The sequence below is a fragment of the Vigna unguiculata genome, chromosome 1 (assembly GCF_037176805.1).
Source record: "Vigna unguiculata cultivar grain cowpea cultivar isolate G323 ecotype 2 chromosome 1, ASM3717680v1, whole genome shotgun sequence".
Taxonomy (NCBI): Eukaryota; Viridiplantae; Streptophyta; class Magnoliopsida; order Fabales; family Fabaceae; genus Vigna; species Vigna unguiculata.
Window position 1 is genome coordinate 12,889,193 of NC_140792.1, and position 22,065 is coordinate 12,911,257.

At 36.7% G+C, this 22,065-nt stretch overlaps 1 protein-coding gene across 2 annotated transcripts; it reads left to right on the top strand.

Moving 5' to 3' along the window:
- Nucleotides 1-16,470: 16,470 nt before the first annotated feature.
- On the top strand, nucleotides 16,471-21,783 carry LOC114175998 (Leucine-rich receptor-like protein kinase family protein). 2 transcript variants are annotated; one of them, XM_028060878.2, is made up of 4 exons: nucleotides 16,493-17,139; nucleotides 17,264-20,263; nucleotides 20,513-20,902; nucleotides 21,140-21,783. In XM_028060878.2, exons 2-3 carry the CDS (start codon nucleotides 17,326-17,328, stop codon nucleotides 20,878-20,880), a joined length of 3,306 nt encoding a protein of 1,101 aa, XP_027916679.1. In that variant the 5' UTR covers nucleotides 16,493-17,139; nucleotides 17,264-17,325; the 3' UTR covers nucleotides 20,881-20,902; nucleotides 21,140-21,783. The 2 variants fall into 2 exon arrangements, with proteins under 2 accessions (XP_085526338.1, XP_027916679.1); XM_085670212.1 differs by lacking the exon at nucleotides 21,140-21,783 and having other exon boundaries at nucleotides 16,471-17,139; nucleotides 20,376-20,647.
- Nucleotides 21,784-22,065: the final 282 nt, after the last annotated feature.

The following is a 22,065-nucleotide window of genomic DNA, read 5'->3' on the forward strand; positions in this document are numbered from 1 at the left end:
TTGAGCATATTGCTAAACCTTAAAAAGAAAAAGACCATGTTTTTCCTTACCTTAGGGAGAAAGAAGGAGCTAGTGGATTATGTTGAGATTGGTTGAGGAATAAAGTGTGGGGGTGAGTATTTCCCCCACAAAGTTGTAAAAATGGCAAAAAGGAAAATAATTGTTGATGACAGAGTGTTGAAATGAAAAATGATTGCTGTCTGAAAAAGAGCAACAAAGGATAAAAAAAGAAAAAAAAAAGAGAAGAAGAAGTAAAGATTGTTTTTGAAACTGTGCTCCATAACTCTTTCTTCCTTACTATTTCAAAAACACACAAATCCTAAAGTTTTTCCTACCTTTGCCTTGGCCTCATTATAACCTGTTAAAAGTCCTCATGATTTTTGAATGCATGTTTTCTGAAAGCTGTGAATATTAGAGTCTTGCTAAGCATTGAGAGTGTTTACTTGCATGGGTATTTTGAGTGAAAACACAAGCCAAAACACTTGAGCGAATTTTGGTGAGAAAATATATATTTAACTTGAGTGTTTCTCTTTCATATTTGATTATCTTGTAAACTCAAAAGATTAACTCATGTGTGAAAAATAGAATTTTATCTATTTGTTTGTGCATGACAACATGATTTCTAGAAGATTGATCTGTTTCCATTTGTATTCATTTCTTTAATCCACTGAAAATATGGAATAAAAGACCTCAGAAAAAAGTTTTGAAATTCTTCAATTTTGCCCAGGAGTGCAAAAGGATAAGTGTGGGTGTGTTCCAACTGAATATGGTGTGCATCCTACTTTTAATATCATTGACTTAGTTCCTTTTACAAGTACTGTAGCTGATGAGGATGACATCCAAGATTTGAGGGTAAATCCTCTTCAAGGGGGAGGGGATGATGTGATCCCAACAAGCCCAAATGCACCTTCAAGCCTCATTTCAAATACAAGCCCACTTAAAGGCACAATTACAAGATCAATGATGAAGAAGATTCAAAAGGGCCTCCTATTAGATGATCACAAAATCAATGGGCTTCTAACATTATTTACATGGGCCAAAGAGATCACAAACTTGAAGAAGTGCATGTAAATCTAGTAGTGTAGATTTAAATTGGGCCACTGTTTGGGCTTCGCTTTCAATAATGCATAAGACAATAAAAATATGTTGATTATGAGATACACATTGGGCTTGGCCCAACTTTTGCTATGCTTGGCCGAGACATCACATGGTGCAAGGAAGGATAGCTCATTGATTCATCACACCTTCATCCAAGGGCTAGGAGACTTGGCTTTCTTTTCAAGCTAGGATCTCACGGCCAAGATCAAGTCTTCTTCCCCAAGCTAGCATCAAAGGCCAAGATGCTTTCTCCTTCTCATCCAATGGCCGAGAATCCTCATGTGTAATGGCTTTTGTATAAAAGCCATAATTTTTCAACATTGTATTCACTCTTGAAATTTTATGCAATAGATGCTAATTGAGTTGAGGGCACTCCTCCCTCTATTGCCTTTGAAAGTCACCCCTTTCTAGAGATTTTCTCTCTCTACCTCTAGCCACCTTCCTTAGGCCAGCATAGATTAGGAAATCCTATCACCTCCTTCACCTTCCATATCTTGCAAGTGCCTTCAAAACTTGCCTCCATCCCTTCACTAGAATAACCACATATACTACTAATTCAAGATAAAGAGAGGGCAGAAATTTTAGAACCAACACAACCTCAAAGCTTCATTGCATTTTCTCATCAAGGAGTCAATACACGAATTTATATAGCCATGGAAATCGAACAATTAAACACTTCAAAATGAAAATTCCTCAAGGGAGAAGATTCAAAAACGTAAACAACCAAAACAAAACATCAAATCCTAAGTTAGATCATATTGAAACATAAATTCAATAGCAAATAAGACTTCTGAAGCTTTAATGGAACAAAAATGTTTATTGTAATATAAAACTCGAAAACCCCATACATGGGTGTTGTTCAAACTCACAACAAACCAGAAATTGAAATGCCCAAGCTACCAAATTGAAGAAGACACCTCCATGGTCACTAACCAATTCTAAAGGACGTGAAAAATGGAGTATGAGGAAGAAGATGGTGGCAACTATCTACAAAGGAGACCTAAAATTCGTGCTCCTTTCACCACATATTCACATATTTACAAAAATGTCATTATGAGGTGCATAATTACAAAAGTACCATTATGGGTCCAAAATGCTAGCCCAATCACTTGAATGACGTGGAAATGACATGGATAGACATGGCGATGATGTGATAACTCTCTCTTCATCTTAAGATTAGTGTCCAAGCTCAAAAATTGCTTCACAAAATACGTAAAAATAATTAGAAACAAAAATTCGACCAATTAATGCCAAATTAATCAAAATTCGGAATAATGGCCCAATAAAGCCCACTGGACGAAAATGTACTAAAGATAGACAATTAAGCACTAAACATCCATAAATATGGACACTAAAAGGCAATGAAATAGGGGAAAATTAATGACTCATCACTAACTCGTGTGCAGTTCTTTTAAAATTTGGATTCAAACTAAAAAAACTACTTTGAATATTCAAAATACATGGCAAACAAGCTAATATAGATTATCAAACATAGGTTTATTGAATTCCAAGCTTGTGTCTTTCTTCTTCCCATTGTTGATTTCATTGTTCCTTTATAAACAAATCTTCCATAGGCAACAAAACAATATGAGGCCAGTTAGTATTCTCCCTTATTGACAATTTATATTACTCTCTCATTTCTTTCTGTTTTTCTCTCTTCTCTTTCTTTTCTTTCTCTCTCATTTCTTTCTCTCCTCTCTCTCTTTTATTTCTCTTCTCTCTCTTTCTCTTCTTTCTCTTCCCTTATACTCTTTTCTTTATCTTCTCTTTCTCCCTTTTCTTTCTCTTCTCTCTCTTTGTTTTCTTTATCTTCTCTTTCACTCTTTTCTTTCTTTTTCTCTCTCTCTCTCTCTCTTTCTTTTCTTTCTCCTCTCTTTGTCTATTTTCTCTCTCTTTTTTGTTTATATATTCTTTTTCTCTTATTTATTTTCTTTCTCTCGCTATAAGTGCATTTTTCTATTGTTTAAGTCCTTAAAATTTGGAAAGCTCCCTTTTGTAATAAGGAGGTACAAAACTTTCCCTCATAACTATCTTCAATAGCTCCCGTGAAGGAATTGACAATTTTTTTCTTTTAATTATATCTATGTTGACTTGATTCCATCAATTCATTACAAGGCATCCAAACTCCAATGTGGCCATCAGGACTTTATCTTCATTCTCATAATGCATGAGTTAAAAATCTAATCAACCTTCATCTCTAATGCAAGGTAGGCTTCTGGATCATTTGCTCCATTGAACTTGGGAATTACTTTTTTCTTTTTCATCTCATCTCTTCTAGGTATTTGATTTTCCCTTCCACATGAATTAGTTGATGAAGGATTAACCCCAACCAAGGATGGAGGCACATGCTTAAGAAGACTAAGCATGTTTAGAAAGGAAGTTCACTAATCCTTCATCCCTTTCATTTGTGTTTGTTATTTTTTGATTCCCTAAGTTGGCTTAGTTGAATCAACTTTAGTTGACTTGTTGACCTTTGACTAGGTTTGACTTGTTGACTATAGTTGACTTGACTTAAGCCAACATGCTAATCTATGTTTATTTGCTTTGTAGGTTAATTAGGAGTAAGAAAGCAATGCTAGGTGGCGCATGGTGATTGGGGAGCATAAATGATGTGGAGGAGAGAGTAAAGCAAAGGCATATAAAGCATAAAGTAAAAGGCATAAAACAAGTGTACCTATGTACCTTTGGTCTCCTTTGTTTTTAGCACACTGTGGCCACTTTTTGGAGACATTTGAGACACATTCTTTGTCTCCTTTTGTGCTAGAACGAAATTAGCCTTGCACACACCATAGTTGGCTCTTTTGTCTCTCATTTTTGTAACCTTATTTGACCTAGTTTCTAGAAGCTAGGGTTAGGTTTTGTAGAGACATCCTTAGGTATCTTTTATTTGCTTAGAGGCCCCTAAACTCTTCTATATAAGGGGTGCTCCTAGACATGTAAAAGGGTTGAACATTTTGGAGAAATTATACACTTTGTGTTTCAACCTTTTGTGAGAGCATTCCTCCTTAGGGAGTGGAGTTCTTTCAAGCCTTATCTTGCCTTGGCAAGTGGCGGCATACACCACTCATCTTCAAGGTTGCCATGGCTTCTTCTAGCCTAGCCTTGTAGTGGCGTGAATCCTCCATTCCTCCCATTTCCCTTGCTTTTCATTTTATGTTTCTTTACTCTTCTTGGTTTATATTGTTTCTATTATATGTTTTTCCTTTTGATTTCTTACTCCCCATCAATCCATTCTCCTCCTCTCTAGAACCTTGGAAAGGAGCCTTCACATCTAGATAGCTTGCTATCTTAATGTCCAGTGGGGATTTCCTTGGTTTTCTTAATCAACTCACACCATATTCAATAATCTTAAAAAGGAACAAGATAATCCTTCCTCATTTGGTATCTAGAGCTTTGGTTGTCCTTGAATATGGTGTTTTCATGTTCTAACCTTGTCTTGTGTAGCTATCTTTGAATGGTCCACATAAAAACAATGCTGGCAGAAACTGTTCACGATTTTAAAAGATTAAACTGCACCTGCTCAGTGGTCCAAAAATTACGTTCTTGATGTCCAAAGAAAGCTCTGTTAGTCTAGTTTTTAACAAAAAAAGAACCAATGCATTTAAAGTTCTGTGGAGAGAGTTATGATTGAAATAGTGAGCAAAGGTCAAACCTGCCGAGATCACCGCGAATCAACGTTTTTCAGGTTATGTTGGGCAGTTTTGGCTACTGTTTTTGTTACTCTTCTTACTCCTAAATGTTGTTAGATAACATGTCTTTGTGTGCTTAATCATTGACCTTCATTTCCAAAAGTTTAAATGCATGATAGCTACATGTTTGAGTCTTTAAATGTGCCTAATTTTTGCTTGAGTCATATGTCATATGTTAGCTTGAAGTTTTCTTATTCTTGTTTTTCCAAGTATTTGAATCTTGCTTTCACTTTATGTCTTTCTTGATGTATGCTCGATGAAATTGATTTTGGCCTAAAACTTGAGGAACTAAGTGTTCAAGCCACCTAAAACTCTTTCTCACCATTTTATGAAACTAGTTGTGAAAAGAAGAAAATTTTTGCATCAAATTTTGTCTAAAAACCGAGAGCAATCTTGCTCATTGGTGAACTAAAAGCGTGTTTTTTAGAAAGTGTTATGCTACTAGTTTCATGTTTGAGAAGTGGGTGATATTGGCAAATTAGTTCCATGCTTTAACTTGGTTATGATCTTTCTTGGTGTATGCATGATTTAAGACTTGAAGATGCTTGTCAAGTGCTTTCCATAGAGTCTTTAAAATGTGGTTTTCTTGTTTTAGTCTAGTTAAAAATTTTGTCTCAAACTTTTCTTCTTTAGAGTTTAGCTTTCCTTGTTTTTGTGCTTTTCTTGCTTGTCACTAGGTGTTCTTTGTTTTGTCTTAGTAGTTTTCTTTTCTTGAAACTCTTGGGATGTTGTGGCCGAATCACTTGTCTTGCATTTGAAAGGTTTTGAACAAGTTTTTAAAAGTGTTTGCTTCACTCCTTTGGAGGAGCTTTGAGTGTAGCCTTGCCTTATTACTTTGGGAGAGTGATCTAAACACTTGGGTTACATTTTGGGTTGGAATTGGTTTCGGTTTTCATGTTGTCTAACCCCTAATTCATTTATTTTGTCTTGGATTTGAGTGTTTTTGTTGTAGGAATCATGGCAAGTTCATCAAATGCACCTACACCAAACAAAAACAATACATTGATGAGATTGCTTCGGGATTTGGAGTTGTCTAGGAAGGAGGCCTTTGAACAATTAAGAAAAGACAAGGAGCAAAGTGACCTAAGAATCCAAGAGCACATTCAAAGGCTTGAAGCTAAAGAGCAAGAAAGAGAGGCTAGGAAAAGAGGGCATTCTAGGCGTAACCCATCACAAGAAAAGCAAACTCCAAAGATTCCTAAGTTCTATGGAGGAAGTGATCCCAAAGTCTTCCTTGATTGGGAAGCTAAAGTTGATCAAATTTTCAATGAAAATCATGTAAAGGATCAAACACAAGTTGATCTAGTAGTTTTAGGATTTTTGGAGTATGCCAATACTTGGTGGCATAAAGTTTGTAAGAATTATGACCAAGGGCCACCCGCGGCTTCTTGGATGGACATTAAAACTCTTATGCGCGCTAGATTTGTTCCTCCCTCCTATAGGAAGGAACTTCTTTTGAAGCTCCAAAGGCTTCACCAAGGTTCTATGAGTGTGAGTGAGTACTTTAAAGAATTACAGTCTCAAATGCGTAGGGTTGAAATAAAAGAGACTAACAAAGAGAAAATAAAAAGATTTGTGAGTGGTCTTAGGAGAGACATACAAGACCAAGTAGAGTTGTATGAGTACTCCACTCTTGGAAATGTTTTCACACTTGCCCTTGGGATTGAAATTCAATTGAAAAGAAAAAGAAGGGCAAGGAAGAGTTACTCACCCAATCACTACTTTAGTCACTCATGGAAGGGAAAGGATAAAAAGAAACATGATAAGTTCCCTTCTAACTCTCATCAAGAACCACCAAGTAAAAGTAAGTCACCAAGTGATCACATTCACCATTCCACTTCTCAAAGATCAAGTTCCATTAAATGTTTTAAATGTTTGGGTTATAATCACATTGCTTTAAATTGCCCAACCAAAAGGACCATGATCTTAAAGAAGAGTAATGATGTTGAAAGTGAACACTCATCTCCCCATTCTCTTTCAAAAGAATCTTCTTCCTCTAGTAAAACTAAAATTTTTGAGAAAGACCCTATGTTATTAAGGCGCATGATAGGTCAAGATCAAAGTGAGCTTGAGCCAACTCAAAGAGAAAACATTTTTCAATCTAGATGCAAAATTAACAAATGGGTTTGCTCTCTAATTATTGATGGAGGAAGTAGTACCAATGTAGCTAGCACAAGGTTGGTGGAAAAGCTTAGCTTAGAGACCATTCCTCATGCTAAGCCCTACAAGCTTGCTTGGATAAGTAAAGAGGGAGAAATAGATGTCAATAAACAAGTCCTAATTAACTTCTCTATAGAAAGCTACAAAGATGAGGTGCTATGTGATGTTGTTCCCATGGAAGTCACACATATCTTACTAGGTAGGCCATGGCAATTTGATAAACAAACTTTACATGATGGTCATACCAACCAATACATTTTCTTCAAAAATGGGAAAAAGACAACTTTACTCCCTCTATCACCTCAAGAAGTTAATAAGGATAAAAATAAAATAAGAAAAGATAAAGAAGAAAAAGAAAAGGGGCAAGCTTTCACCAAGGTGTTACTTGCCTACAAAAAAATTCTTCCAAAGCAAGATGTGCATCACTCTTCCTTCTCTTCCCAAGCCAAAAAGGAAGGCCCAAAGCATAAGCAAGAGAGGAAGAGTAGTCTAGAAAATAAAGACGGCCTAACCAAAGCTAGGGGTAATACCCTTAGAAAGGATGGAACAAAAGCTCATAAAGGGGAGGCGCAAATCCTCCCCCAAATCAAGTCAAGTTCCATCCACAAAGGCTTAAAGAATTTGTGGTCAAATTCTCTCCAAGAAGGGGAGGATGATGAAGGATTAACCCCAACCAAAGAAGACTAAGCATGTTTAGAAAGGAAGTTCACTAATCCTTCATCCCTTTCATTTGTGTTTGTTATTTTTTGATTCCCTAAGTTGGCTTAGTTGAATCAACTTTAGTTGACTTGTTGACCTTTGACTAGGTTTGACTTGTTGACTATAGTTGACTTGACTTAAGCCAACATGCTAATCTATGTTTATTTGCTTTGTAGGTTAATTAGGAGTAAGAAAGCAATGCTAGGTGGCGCATGGTGATTGGGGAGCATAAATGATGTGGAGGAGAGAGTAAAGCAAAGGCATATAAAGCATAAAGTAAAAGGCATAAAACAAGTGTACCTATGTACCTTTGGTCTCCTTTGGTTTTAGCACACTGTGGCCACTTTTTGGAGACATTTGAGACACATTCTTTGTCTCCTTTTGTGCTAGAACGAAATTAGCCTTGCACACACCATAGTTGGCTCTTTTGTCTCTCATTTTTGTAACCTTATTTGACCTAGTTTCTAGAAGCTAGGGTTAGGTTTTGTAGAGACATCCTTAGGTATCTTTTATTTGCTTAGAGGCCCCTAAACTCTTCTATATAAGGGGTGCTCCTAGACATGTAAAAGGGTTGAACATTTTGGAGAAATTATACACTTTGTGTTTCAACCTTTTGTGAGAGCATTCCTCCTTAGGGAGTGGAGTTCTTTCAAGCCTTATCTTGCCTTGGCAAGTGGCGGCATACACCACTCATCTTCAAGGTTGCCATGGCTTCTTCTAGCCTAGCCTTGTAGTGGCGTGAATCCTCCATTCCTCCCATTTCCCTTGCTTTTCATTTTATGTTTCTTTACTCTTCTTGGTTTATATTGTTTCTATTATATGTTTTTCCTTTTGATTTCTTACTCCCCATCAATCCATTCTCCTCCTCTCTAGAACCTTGGAAAGGAGCCTTCACATCTAGATAGCTTGCTATCTTAATGTCCAGTGGGGATTTCCTTGGTTTTCTTAATCAACTCACACCATATTCAATAATCTTAAAAAGGAACAAGATAATCCTTCATCATTAGTGTACCTCTTAATTTGAAATTATCCATTTCTCCTTGAATTCTCCTGCCTCTCCTAGTTGTTACATCATACTCATCCTCATCACGATGGAAAGAATGGATTGATTCATCACATCTTCCTTTTCTTCTACTAAATTTTTTTTCCTGTTACTTACATCTTTAGTGGTTTTTTGATACCTATCTAGCTTTAGTTGGGTTTGCGCCAAATGCGTAGTAAGTATTTCCAATGCCTCCAAGATTTTTGCAATCCTAGGTCAAAGAGGATCACTATTTTGTGTAGATGCCATGACATGCCAAAGGTTAGTATAAAATATAAATCATTAGAACCTCACTACTCACTTACGTGTTTCACTTGAAAGTCCACTCATGTATCATACAAGTAGGTTTTTTTCTCGAATGTACTCTCTTTCCTTTTACCATTCAATTTCTCTTTAGTGCTTGGCCAAGAACTCTAGTAGCTTAAACAAAGAGTAAACAATTAGTGGGAAAAACATTACGAAATCCAAGCTTGACTTAAGAGGTCTAAGAAAACACAAACTTCAAGACAAAACATTTATAAATTGTAAAGACAAAAAAAAAATTAAAGTTAGACACAATAAAAAAGGACTACCAAGAGAATTTAATTTAGACAATGCAGAGTCTTCTATATATTGATTGGAAAAACAATTTCAGCATATAAAAGATATTGCAGCATCTAACGATGTTGGACTCTTTGAACTTTTCTTTTCGTTTTAAATTCTTTTGTTTCCCTTAATTTTGCATTCACAACACTAAAGTTAAAATAACAAACCAATGCCGAAACAATACCCTCCAAAACCCAAAATAATTAGTTGGAATAGAAAAGCACAAAAATAGATAATTTCTACGAATCAAATGCAGAAATACGAAGAACACACGACACAAATTGATAAAGGATTGATCCCTACCAAGGATGATGGCCCATGGCACATGCTTAGAAGAAAGGGAGTTCCTTGATCCCTTCCTTTGCTTTTATTTTCTTTAGTTTAAAATTCCATTAAGTTGGCTTGGTTGACTATTTTTAAGTTGACTTGTTGACCTTGACTTTGGGTTGACTTGTTGACTTAAAAGATTAGCTTAACCTTAAACCAACATGCTAATAAATTCCTTAATTTGCTTTTGTAGGAATAAGAAAGGAGGAGGACCACATAGGAGACACTTGGCGTCCTAAGGAAGAGAGAGAAGGAATAAGACTTTCTAGAAGCATCTAGAAAGGGGAGGCCCACATGCCTTGGACACCAAGTCTTCTAGAATGTTCTAGAACCTTCCTTTGGGAGCCTTGGCCATGAAGACTTGCCACCTAGATGGCTTGGACGAAAATTCACCCATGTGCACCCTAGGATGACCTATTTTCTAGAACATGCTAGGTTTCTTTTGTAATCCTTTAACTTAGTTGTTTTGCTAAGGGGCCCCTAGACTTGTCTATTTAAGGGGACCTCTAACACTTGTACAAGGGTTGAATATTTTGGAGAAATTATACACTTTGTGTTTCAACCTTTTGTGAGAGCATTCCTCCGTAGGGAGTGGAGTTCTTTCAAGCCTTATCTTGCCTTGGCAAGTGGCGGCATACGCCACTCATCTTCAAGGTTGCCATGGCTTCTTCTAGCCTAGCCTTGTAGTGGCGTGAATCCTCCATTCCTCCCATTTCCCTTGCTTTTCATTTTATGTTTCTTTACTCTTCTTGGTTTATATTGTTTCTATTATATGTTTTTCCTTTTGATTTCTTACTCCCCATCAATCCATTCTCCTCCTCTCTAGAACCTTGGAAAGGAACCTTCACATCTAGATAGCTTGCTATCTTAATGTCCAGTGGGGATTTCCTTTGTTTTCTTAATCAACTCACACCATATTCAATAATCTTAAAAAGGAACAAGATAATCCTTCATCATTTGGTATCTAGAGCTTTGGTTGTCCTTGAATATGGTGTTTTTCATGTGCTAATCTTGTCTTGTTGTAGCTATCTTTGTATGGTTCAAATCCACTTCCATTGCACACAAAAACAATTCTGGCAGAAACTGTTCACGATTTTAAAAGATTAAACTGCACCTGCTCAGTGATCCAAAAATTACGTTCTTGGTGTCAAAAGAAAGCTCTGTTAGTCTAGTTTCTAACAAAAAAAGAACCAATGCATTTGGAGTTCTGTGGAGAGAGTTATGATCAAATGAGTGAGTAAAGGTCAGAGCTGCCGAGAATACGAAAAACAACGTTTTCAGGTTATGTTGTGGCAATTTTTGCTTCGGTTTTGTGATGCTTTAACTCCTAAATCTGGTTGGATAACATGTCTTTGATGCTTAGTCTTTGAGCCTCAAATCCATGAGTTTAAATGCATGATAGCTACATGTTTGTGTCTTTGTGTATGTCATGTTGAGTCTTTAAATGTGTCTAACTTTTGCTTGAGTCATATGTCATATGCTTCTTTGAGTTTTCTTATTCTTATTTCTAAGTATTTGAGCTATTGCATGAGATATATGCCTTTTGTTGTAGCGTGCTCCTTGAAATTGATTTTGACCTAATTTTAAGGAACTAAGTGTTCAAGACACCCTAAAACATCCTTCTAATCATTTTAAGTACCTAGTTTTGAAAAGAAAAAGTGTTTTCAATACCAAAAACAGTTTGGCCGAGAGCTAATGTGTTGCTTGGTAAATCCATTTGGCCATTTTTACTAGGTGTTATGCTACCAAATTTTATACTTGGATTTTGGGTGATATTGGCAAATTAGTTCCATGCTTTAACTTGGTTATGATCTTTCTTGGTGTATGCATAATTTGAGGTATAATCTTGGCTTGTTCAAATGCTTTCCATAGAGTCTTTAAAAGTGTTTTTCATTGCTTTAGTCTTGTTCAAGTTGTCTTTAAAACAAAATTTCCTTAGAAGTTAAACTTTCTTGTTTTTGTGTTTTTCTTGCTTGTCACTAGGTGTTCTTTGTTGTGTCTTAGTAGTTTTCTTTTCTTGAAACTCTTAGGATGTTGTGGCCGAATCACTTGTATTGCATTTGAAAGGTTTTGAACAAGTTTTGAAAAGTGTTTGCTTCACTCCTTTGGTGGATTTTGAGTGCTAGCCTTGCCTTGTTACTTTGGGAGAGTGATCTAAACACTTGGGTTACATTTTGGGTTGGATTTGGTCTCGGTTTTCATGTTGTCTAACCCCTAATCCATTTATTTTGTCTCGGATTTGAGTGTTTTTGTTGTAGGAATCATGGCAAGTTCATCAAATGCACCTACACCAAACAAAAATAATACATTGATGAGATTGCTTCGGGATTTGGAGTTGTCTAGGAAGGAGGCCTTTGAACAATTGAGAAAGGACAAGGAGCAAAGTGACCTAAGAATCCAAGAGCACATTCAAAGGCTTGAAGCTAGGGAGAAAGAAAGAGATCCTAGGAAAATAGGGCATTCTAGGCGCAACCCATCACAAGAGAAGCAAACTCCAAAGATTCCTAAGTTCTATGGTGGAAGTGATCCCAAAATCTTCCTTGATTGGGAAGCTAAAGTTGATCAAATTTTCAATGAAAATCATGTAAAGGATCAAACACAAGTTGATCTAGTAGTGTTAGGATTTTTTGAGTATGCCAAAACTTGGTGGCATAAAGTTTGTAAAAATTATGACCAAGGGCCACCCGCGGCTTCTTGGATGGACATTAAAACTCTTATGCGCGCTAGATTTGTTCCTCCCTCCTATAGGAAGGAACTTCTTTTGAAGCTCCAAAGGCTTCACGAAGGTCCTATGTGTGTGAGTGAGTACTTTAAAGAATTAGAGTCTCAAATGTTTAGGGTTGGAATAAGAGAAACTAACAAAGAAAAAATGAAAAGGTTTGTGAATGGTCTTAGGAGAGACATACAAGACCAAGTAGAGTTGTATGAGTACTCCACTCTTCAAAATGTTTTCACACTTGCTCTTAGGATTGAAACTCATTTGAAAAGAAAGAATAGGGCAAGGAAGAGTTACTCACCCAACCACTACTATAATCACTCATGGAAGGGAAAAGCTAAAGAGAAACATGATAAATTTCCTTCTAAGTCTCACCAAGCACCATCAAGTAAAAATAAGTTACCAAGTGGTCCCACTCACCATTCCACTTCTCAAAGATCAAGTTCCATTAAATGTTTTAAATGTTTGGGGTATAAACACATTGCTTTGAATTGCCCAATCAAGAGGACAATGATCTTAAAGAAGAGTGATGATGAGAGTGAACATTTTTCTTCCCATTCCCCCAAAAATACTTCTTCCCACACTTCTTCTTCAATTGAAAGGACTAAACCCTTTGAAAGTGGATTGTTAATGGTAAGGCGCCAACTAGGGCAAGTTCCCAAAGAACTTGATCCTTCTCAAAGACAAAACCTTTTTCATGGAGGGTGCCTTATCAATGACAAGATATGTCACTTCATCATAGATAGTGGAAGTTGTGTAAATATGGCTAGCCCAAGGGTGGTGGACAAGTTTGGCTTGAAAACCATTCCTCATGTCAAACCCTACAACCTATCATGGCTTAAGGAAGAAGAAATAAAAGTAACTAAACAAGTCCTCATTAACTTTTCAATTGGCAACTTTAAGGATGAGGTATTATGTGACATTGTGCCTATGGAAGCCAACCATATTTTGCTAGGTAGGCCATGGCAATTTGATAGAAAAGTTGTTTATGATGGCCATGCAAACACTTATGTTTTTTCCTCCCTAGGAAAGAAGTTCACAATCCTACCTCTCCCCCCTCCACAAGAAAATGAGGACAAAAATAAAATAAAAGATGAAAAAGAAAAAGAAAAGGGGCAAGCTTTCACCAAGGAGTTACTTGCCTACAAAAAGAGTTTTTCAAAGCAAGAGGTGCAACACCACTCTTCATTCTGTTCCCAAACAAAGAGAGATGAACAAAAACACAAGCAAGAAAAGGAGAGTGGCATTAAAAAGAAAGAGGGCACCACCAAGACTAGGGATCAAATCATTAAAGATGAAGAAAGTTCTCATCAACTCAAGTCAAGCTCCATCAACAAAGACTTCAAGAATTTGAGGTCAAATTCTCTCCAACAAGGGGAGAATGATAAAGGATTGATCCCTACCAAGGATGATGGCCCATGGCACATGCTTAGAAGAAAGGGAGTTCCTTGATCCCTTCCTTTGCTTTTATTTTCTTTAGTTTAAAATTCCATTAAGTTGGCTTGGTTGACTATTTTTAAGTTGACTTGTTGACCTTGACTTTGGGTTGACTTGTTGACTTAAAAGATTAGCTTAACCTTAAACCAACATGCTAATAAATTCCTTAATTTGCTTTTGTAGGAATAAGAAAGGAGGAGGACCACATAGGAGACACTTGGCGTCCTAAGGAAGAGAGAGAAGGAATAAGACTTTCTAGAAGCATCTAGAAAGGGGAGGCCCACATGCCTTGGACACCAAGTCTTCTAGAATGTTCTAGAACCTTCCTTTGGGAGCCTTGGCCATGAAGACTTGCCACCTAGATGGCTTGGACGAAAATTCACCCATGTGCACCCTAGGATGACCTACTTTCTAGAACATGCTAGGTTTCTTTTGTAATCCTTTAACTTAGTTGTTTTGCTAAGGGGCCCCTAGACTTGTCTATTTAAGGGGACCTCTAACACTTGTACAAGGGTTGAATATTTTGGAGAAATTATACACTTTGTGTTTCAACCTTTTGTGAAAGCATTCCTCCGTAGGGAGTGGAGTTCTTTCAAGCCTTATCTTGCCTTGGCAAGTGGCGGCATACACCACTCATCTTCAAGGTTGCCATGGCTTCTTCTAGCCTAGCCTTGTAGTGGCGTGAATCCTCCATTCCTCCCATTTCCCTTGCTTTTCATTTTATGTTTCTTTACTCTTCTTGGTTTATATTGTTTCTATTATATGTTTTTCCTTTTGATTTCTTACTCCCCATCAATCCATTCTCCTCCTCTCTAGAACCTTGGAAAGGAACCTTCACATCTAGATAGCTTGCTATCTTAATGTCCAGTGGGGATTTCCTTTGTTTTCTTAATCAACTCACACCATATTCAATAATCTTAAAAAGGAACAAGATAATCCTTCATCACAAATAATAACTTTTTTTCTTAAAAAAAAAAAGATAGAAGAAGAAATTCAAACCAGAACTTTGCTTGAATACCAAAATGATCCGATCCTTACCGGAAAGATGACGATCTTTTTTGAATTTGAATATCTTCTATAAAGAAGAATTAAAATAAGAGTAAAAAATGAGGAATAAGACAAAGATGGAATGCAACAAAAATAGGTCTCTCTTTGATAAGAACCTAATCAAAAGGGTAGGCGCCACAATCAAAGATAGATAAGTCTAGACGTCACAACCCAATCCATGATTCATAAGTCAAGACATCACGATCGAGATTGATACGTCTGAAGAAGGTTCACCACAAAGATCCTTGTCTTTGATAAGAACCTAATAATATTGACACCACAAAGAACCTAGTCATTGATAAAGGAAGATTTGCCACAAAGAACTTTGTCTTTCATAAACCTTGAGGCCTAAGCCAAGAACCAAGAGAATCCTCTCTTTAATGAAATAACTTTATTAATGACTGAAAAGTGATTACAAATGTTATAAACCTTTGTATTTATATTTCTTAAAGGATAAAAGATAAAAGATAAAAGATAAAAATGAAAAAATATAAAAAGATATTCAAAATATCAAAAGATATCAAAGATATCAAAAAATATAAAAGAACCTATCAAAAGATATAAAAAACTATCAAAACCTAAAAAAAGATAAAAAAAGAAAAGATAAGCTCGTTCATTCATAAAATTAAATTTAATTAGTAAATTTATTTTATAAATTATTCTTTAATTGCATGATCTTCATGTCTTCATATCAAGTTGGATAATTTACATAATTAATTTTAATTAATAAGTTTAATTATATAAATTATTCTTTAATTGTATGATCTTCATGTCTTCATGTCCTTTTAATGTTAAAAGCTCTTCCTCAAGATCTTTGTGTATATGTTCAAGAGATAGTCACATGTCATACCCTTCTTCCTAAAGAGAAGTTGTCCTCAACTTTGTGTCACCTTAAGATTCATTCACCATTGTATTAGATCAATAGATAGTCCTCTATCATATCCTTCTGCTTGAAGTGGAATTGTGCTAAAGATAAAAGACTAAATTGGTCAAAAATTTCGAAGAGGGACTGATTTCAAATTTCACTCAAACTTGAGGGACCAAAAATATATTTAATTCTAATATTATTTTCAAAGAAAAGAACAAAATACATATATATATATATATATATATATATATATATATTATAAAATAAAGTAGGTCGAATTAAATATAAACTCGTCTGGAATAATTTCTAATGTATTATTGTACACCTGTTATTTTTTTGGTTTGATTTTATCTATCTATATATGTCTTTCTTACTTTTGGTACATACAATCTAAAAGATACGTTATAACATAATTAGGAAAAAAATTGATGTTATAATACATTTTACCATTTTTATGAAGTATTAAATTACTTTTTGTATCTATTTCTATTAAATGTTGCGAATGTGTGTGCTTTTCATTAATAGATAAAAAAAAATGTTAATAATAAAGGTATATTTTGGTATAAGGGTAGTTTGATTTAAAAATTTAACAAGATTAACTTAGCTAATTGTGTTAGAAATATGTAATTATAATAAGACTAAAAGTGTGTTCAAATAAGGATAAGAGGAATACTATTTTTGAAAAGAGAAAAAAGAGTTGTTTCAGGGAACAGTGAAAGTAAGAAAGATAGGTTGGAAATTGAACTGTGATTAGGCACTATGGCACTGACTCCATGGAAGTCCATGTGTGAAATGATTACTCTCCTGACTCAACACATGAAGCAGAGGAAAACTTCCCACAAAATTTTCCTTTTGTTTTCTTTGTTTTTGAGTATTTTGGCAAATTGGCAGGCCCAGCAACAATGGCGGGGATCGTGATCCCGAGGAATCTACATGTCACGTCCCTCTCAATCCTCACCGTTTATAGTTAACCAGTCAACTCAATCTTTCAAAGTTGAATGATAGCTACAGTGCATGGAGTCCACAGCATAAGGTGGTGGATTGCCAGAATACCAACCATGAACAAAGAAGCAAGAGAAAACAATCAACACACACTAGAGGTTGAACACGTACAGCAACAACCACAACGACTAGTTCATGCCACTTCGCTGTAAAGTGCCTTCAACACAACAATAACAACGTAGCGTTGACCCATTACTCCATCCATCCTCAAGTCACGGTTCACCTCCACTTTCATGCCCTCATCAATCAATGTTATGTGTCTTTTATAGTTTCTCTCTCTCACTGTGTTGTGTTATGTGGTCTCTCTGTCTTTTTCTCTCTTGTCCTTGTGTTTTCTATTGATTGCTTTGGTGGGTCTATTTATTTCTCTTTGTAACCAAATGGGTTGTAAATAATTTCTCAATTGGTTTCTGCTTCATTCACTTGCTTGTTCTCTCACCGCCAAGCATTCTCTTCCTTTCACAACACGGTACTCTCTTTTTCTTTTGTGTCTTCTTCTGCTTTGTCTCGAACCTCTCGATTGTCCCGTGTTCACACGTGCTTTTGTGCAACCGTTTTCCTTATTGTCTCTATTGTTTGCTCAATCATTTCAGCTGTAGTTCTTCCTGGCAAAATCAAGGCAACCCCTCATGCTTTTTTGGTTTGTTCGAGAGAAATGATGGCATTGGACTATAGTTTTCACTTCCTCAATGGGGTTTACGTGATGATGTTGTTTTGCGTTGGCATTGTACTTGTGAATTCGGTTAATGAAGAGGGGTCAAGTCTCTTGATGTTCAAAGCTTCCCTTCATGACCCAAACAACAATCTCTATAACTGGAATTCTTCTGATTTGACTCCTTGCAATTGGACTGGTGTGTATTGCACGGGTTCAGTGGTAACTTGTGTGAAACTTTACCATCTTAATCTATCTGGTACTTTGGCTCCCACCATCTGCAATCTTCCAAAGCTGCTCGAGTTGAATTTGTCAAAAAATTTCATCTCTGGCCCCATTCCTGATGGTTTTGTTGAGTGTGGTAGTTTGGAGGTTTTGGACCTTTGCACAAATAGGCTTCATGGACCCCTTCTGACCCCTATTTGGAAAATCAGAACACTTAAAAAGCTCTATCTGTGTGAAAACTATATGTATGATGAAGTGCTGGAGGAGCTTGGGAATTTGGTATCACTTGAGGAGCTAGTTATCTATAGCAATAATTTAACTGGGAGAATTCCCTCTTCAATAAGAAAGTTGAAGCAGCTTAGAGTTATAAGGGCCGGTCTGAATGCCCTCTCAGGACCAATACCTACTGAAATCAGTGAATGTGAGAGCTTGGAGATATTGGGGTTGGCACAGAATCAACTAGAAGGTTCCATTCCAAGGGAGCTTCAAAAGCTTCGGAACCTCACTACTATACTTCTGTGGCAAAATTCTTTCTCTGGAGAGATTCCTCCTGAGATTGGAAACATTAGTAGCTTGGAATTGCTTGCTTTGCACCAAAATTTACTAACTGGTGGTGTCCCCAAGGAACTGGGAAAGCTGTCCCAGTTGAAGAGGTTGTACATGTACACCAACATGCTGAACGGAACAATTCCACCTGAGCTAGGAAACTGCACAAAGGCTATTGAGATAGACCTATCTGAAAATCATTTGATTGGGATCATTCCCAAGGAGCTGGGCCTAATCTCTAATCTTAGCTTGCTTCATCTGTTTGAAAACAACCTACAGGGTCATATTCCAAGGGAGCTCGGTCAGTTAAGGGTGCTAAGAAATTTAGACCTGTCACTAAATAACTTGACTGGTACAATTCCACTGGAGTTTGAAAACCTTACACACATGGAAGATTTGCAGCTATTTGACAATCAACTTGAAGGTGTGATTCCTCCTCGGCTTGGAGCTATTAGGAACCTTACTATTCTTGATATATCTGCAAACAACCTTTTTGGTATGATACCTCTTCATCTTTGTGCATATCAGAAGCTACAATTCCTGAGCCTTGGGTCAAATAGGTTGTTTGGAAATATTCCTCATAGCCTGAAAACATGCAAATCTCTTGTGCAGCTTATGCTGGGGGACAACCAGCTGACAGGAAGCCTGCCTGTTGAATTGTATGAACTTCACAATCTCACTGCTCTGGAACTCTATCAGAATCGATTTTCTGGGATGATAAACCCCGGGATAGGTCAACTCAGGAATCTAGAGAGGCTTCTCTTGTCAGATAACTACTTTGAAGGCTATCTCCCGCCTGAGATTGGAAGTTTGAAACAACTTGTCACATTCAATGTTTCCTCTAACCGTTTCAGTGGAAGTATTCCTCAAGAGTTGGGAAACTGTGTTAGAATGCAGAGGCTTGATCTTAGCAGGAACCACTTCACTGGTATGCTTCCAAATGAAATTGGCAGCCTGGTGAACTTGGAACTGTTAAAAGTTTCTGATAACGTGCTCTCAGGAGAAATACCAGGCACTTTGGGGAATCTTATTCGGCTCACAGACCTGGAACTAGGTGGCAACCAGTTTTCAGGAAGCATCTCTATTCATTTGGGAAGACTTGCAGCCCTTCAGATTGCTCTTAACCTGAGCCACAACAAACTTTCTGGCTCAATTCCTGATAGTCTTGGTAACTTACAAATGCTAGAGTCCCTTTATCTCAATGACAATCAACTTGTTGGTGAGATTCCAGCATCAATTGGTGACCTTCTCAGTCTTGTAGTGTGCAATGTATCTAACAACAAGCTAGTAGGAACTGTTCCAGACACCACTACATTTAGAAAGATGGATTTCACGAACTTTGCTGGGAACAACGGTTTGTGCCGTGTCGGTACCAGTCATTGCCATCCATCTATATCTTCCTCTCATGCTGCGAAACAAAGCTGGATCAGAAATGGTTCCTCGAGGGAAAAAATAGTCAGCATTGTTTCTGGGGTTGTTGGACTAGTTTCTCTTATTTTCATAGTGTGGATATGTTTGGCTATGAGGCGCCGTGGCCATGATGCTTTTGTTTCACTTGAAGGGCAAACTAACACTCATGTCTTGGATAACTACTACTTTCCCAAAGAAGGGTTTACATACCAGGATCTCTTGGAAGCCACTGGCAATTTTTCAGAAAAGGCAGTTCTAGGAAGAGGAGCTTGTGGCACTGTGTTCAAGGCAATTATGAATGACGGTGAAGTGATTGCTGTAAAGAAGCTGAATTCGCGAGGACAAGGAGCAAATAGTGTTGACCAAAGCTTCCTTGCCGAGATTTCAACTCTTGGAAAGATCAGGCACAGGAACATTGTGAAGCTGTATGGATTTTGCTACCATGAGGATTCTAATCTTCTCCTATATGAATACATGGAAAATGGAAGCCTTGGTGAACAACTTCATTCAAGTGCAATCACTTGTGCACTGGATTGGAGTAGTCGATATAAAATTGCTCTTGGAGCAGCACAAGGCTTATGCTATCTTCATTATGATTGCAAACCTCAAATCATTCACCGTGACATTAAGTCTAACAACATATTACTTGACGAGGTGTTTCAGGCTCACGTTGGAGATTTTGGCTTGGCAAAGTTGATTGATTTTTCTTTCTCAAAATCCATGTCTGCTGTGGCCGGTTCCTATGGCTACATTGCCCCAGGTAAGAAAAGGTTCATTACATAGGTGCAGTAATTATAGCAGTTTTACTTAATCGAGTCCCATTTTAATCTTTTGTTGTGTGTGATTTACTTTACGATATTGGTTTTATTCAGATGTGACAATGCTTTGGAGGGAAAAAAATCATTAAAATACAGGCCTCATCTGAAAAAAGGCTTTGTGCCATTTTCATCAGCAGTTATACTCTTTGTAATCCTTGTGTTTCTTATGGTAGCTTAATTACTTTTCTCAGAATACGCTTACACGATGAAGGTGACTGAAAAGTGTGACATCTATAGCTTTGGGGTAGTTTTGCTTGAACTAGTTACTGGGAGGTCACCTGTTCAACCTTTGGAACAAGGTGGTGACCTAGTCACCTGTGTGAGAAGAGCAATTCAAGCATCAGTACCAACCTCTGAATTATTTGACAAGAGATTGAATCTTAGTGCTCCAAAGATAGTTGAGGAAATGTCTCTTATTCTCAAAATTGCCCTGTTCTGTACCAGCACATCTCCACTTAACAGGCCCACTATGAGAGAGGTCATTGCAATGTTGATTGATGCTAGGGAATATGTCAGCAACTCACCAACCTCTCCTACATCAGAATCTCCATTGGATTAGGATGATGGCATTTCTTACAAAGGTTAGAAAACATGAATGTTCATAATCATATTTGTTTAGTATGCCTCAAAATATTATGGCTTGGGTTTACAAATAAAGGATCAATTCACCTATACAATTTGGTCAGTAACAGTCCACCAAGTTATGTACATTACTTTTCTCTTGTTCGATTTGCATACATTTTCAAAATGTGTAATTTGTTTGATCAATGTATTGATATTTTGGAAAACTAATTGGCTTGTTGTCATGGTTGGTGCAGATGATGGTGCTGAGTTGTTATAAGCTCATTTATAGAGCATGTTTTTGGTACAGCTTCATTTCTACATGCTCGAGTCTCCGATAAAATAGTTCATTGGCTCAACTAAATAAGTAGCTTAACCCAAAATAATGTCACAATCAATTTGAGAGAAGCAAATGCAGTAGATTAACACAACGTGGTAAAGCTACTCTAATTTGTTATACCTTTAGATGTATGACCATTCTACTAATATAACAAACCTTACTCTTCTCAATTAGGCATCCTTATTTGATGTCTATGATACTGAGTTTGAACGAACACATGGTGCAAAAGTAGGTTCAATCTGCTTTGAATACTAGTGATGACCAATTTGGCTAAATGTAAGTTGTAAAGTTCTTATACGCCTTCTTATTTTCTCATGAGGCTTGTACATTTTATGCATTAAAGTTGTTTAATGTCACATGTATATTTCTTTCTAGAAAGTATGGGTTCTCTTATTTCAATTTTCAAATGGATGTGAAAAATTGATGTCTGATAAGATCTCTGCTTGCTGATGTTCTCTCTCGTTGCACTTAGCTCAAGGCTTTTTCTCAACCCTCACCAGTGTTCGATCATATGCCTCTCAGAATTTTCTCTGACCAGATCAACCGCTTGGGCTTTTTGTTGCTTTCCTCTCCTTCTCTTTCCTTCTATTGTAGCTTATATATAACTTCCTGATAACGCTGTCGTTGACGCGATCAAATTAATACTACTAAACTATAGCAACTTCAGTATTGCTAAGATAGTAGTCAAGAAAATAGAAAGGGTAAAGTAACCCTAAGTCGTCTCCCAACGAACACAGAATTGATTTTTAACAAATTAGTTCTTATAAAACTATACAAATGAGTTAGTCAAATAAAATAAAAAATATAGGGGATTAATATAAACAAAGATAGAAATAAAGTTTA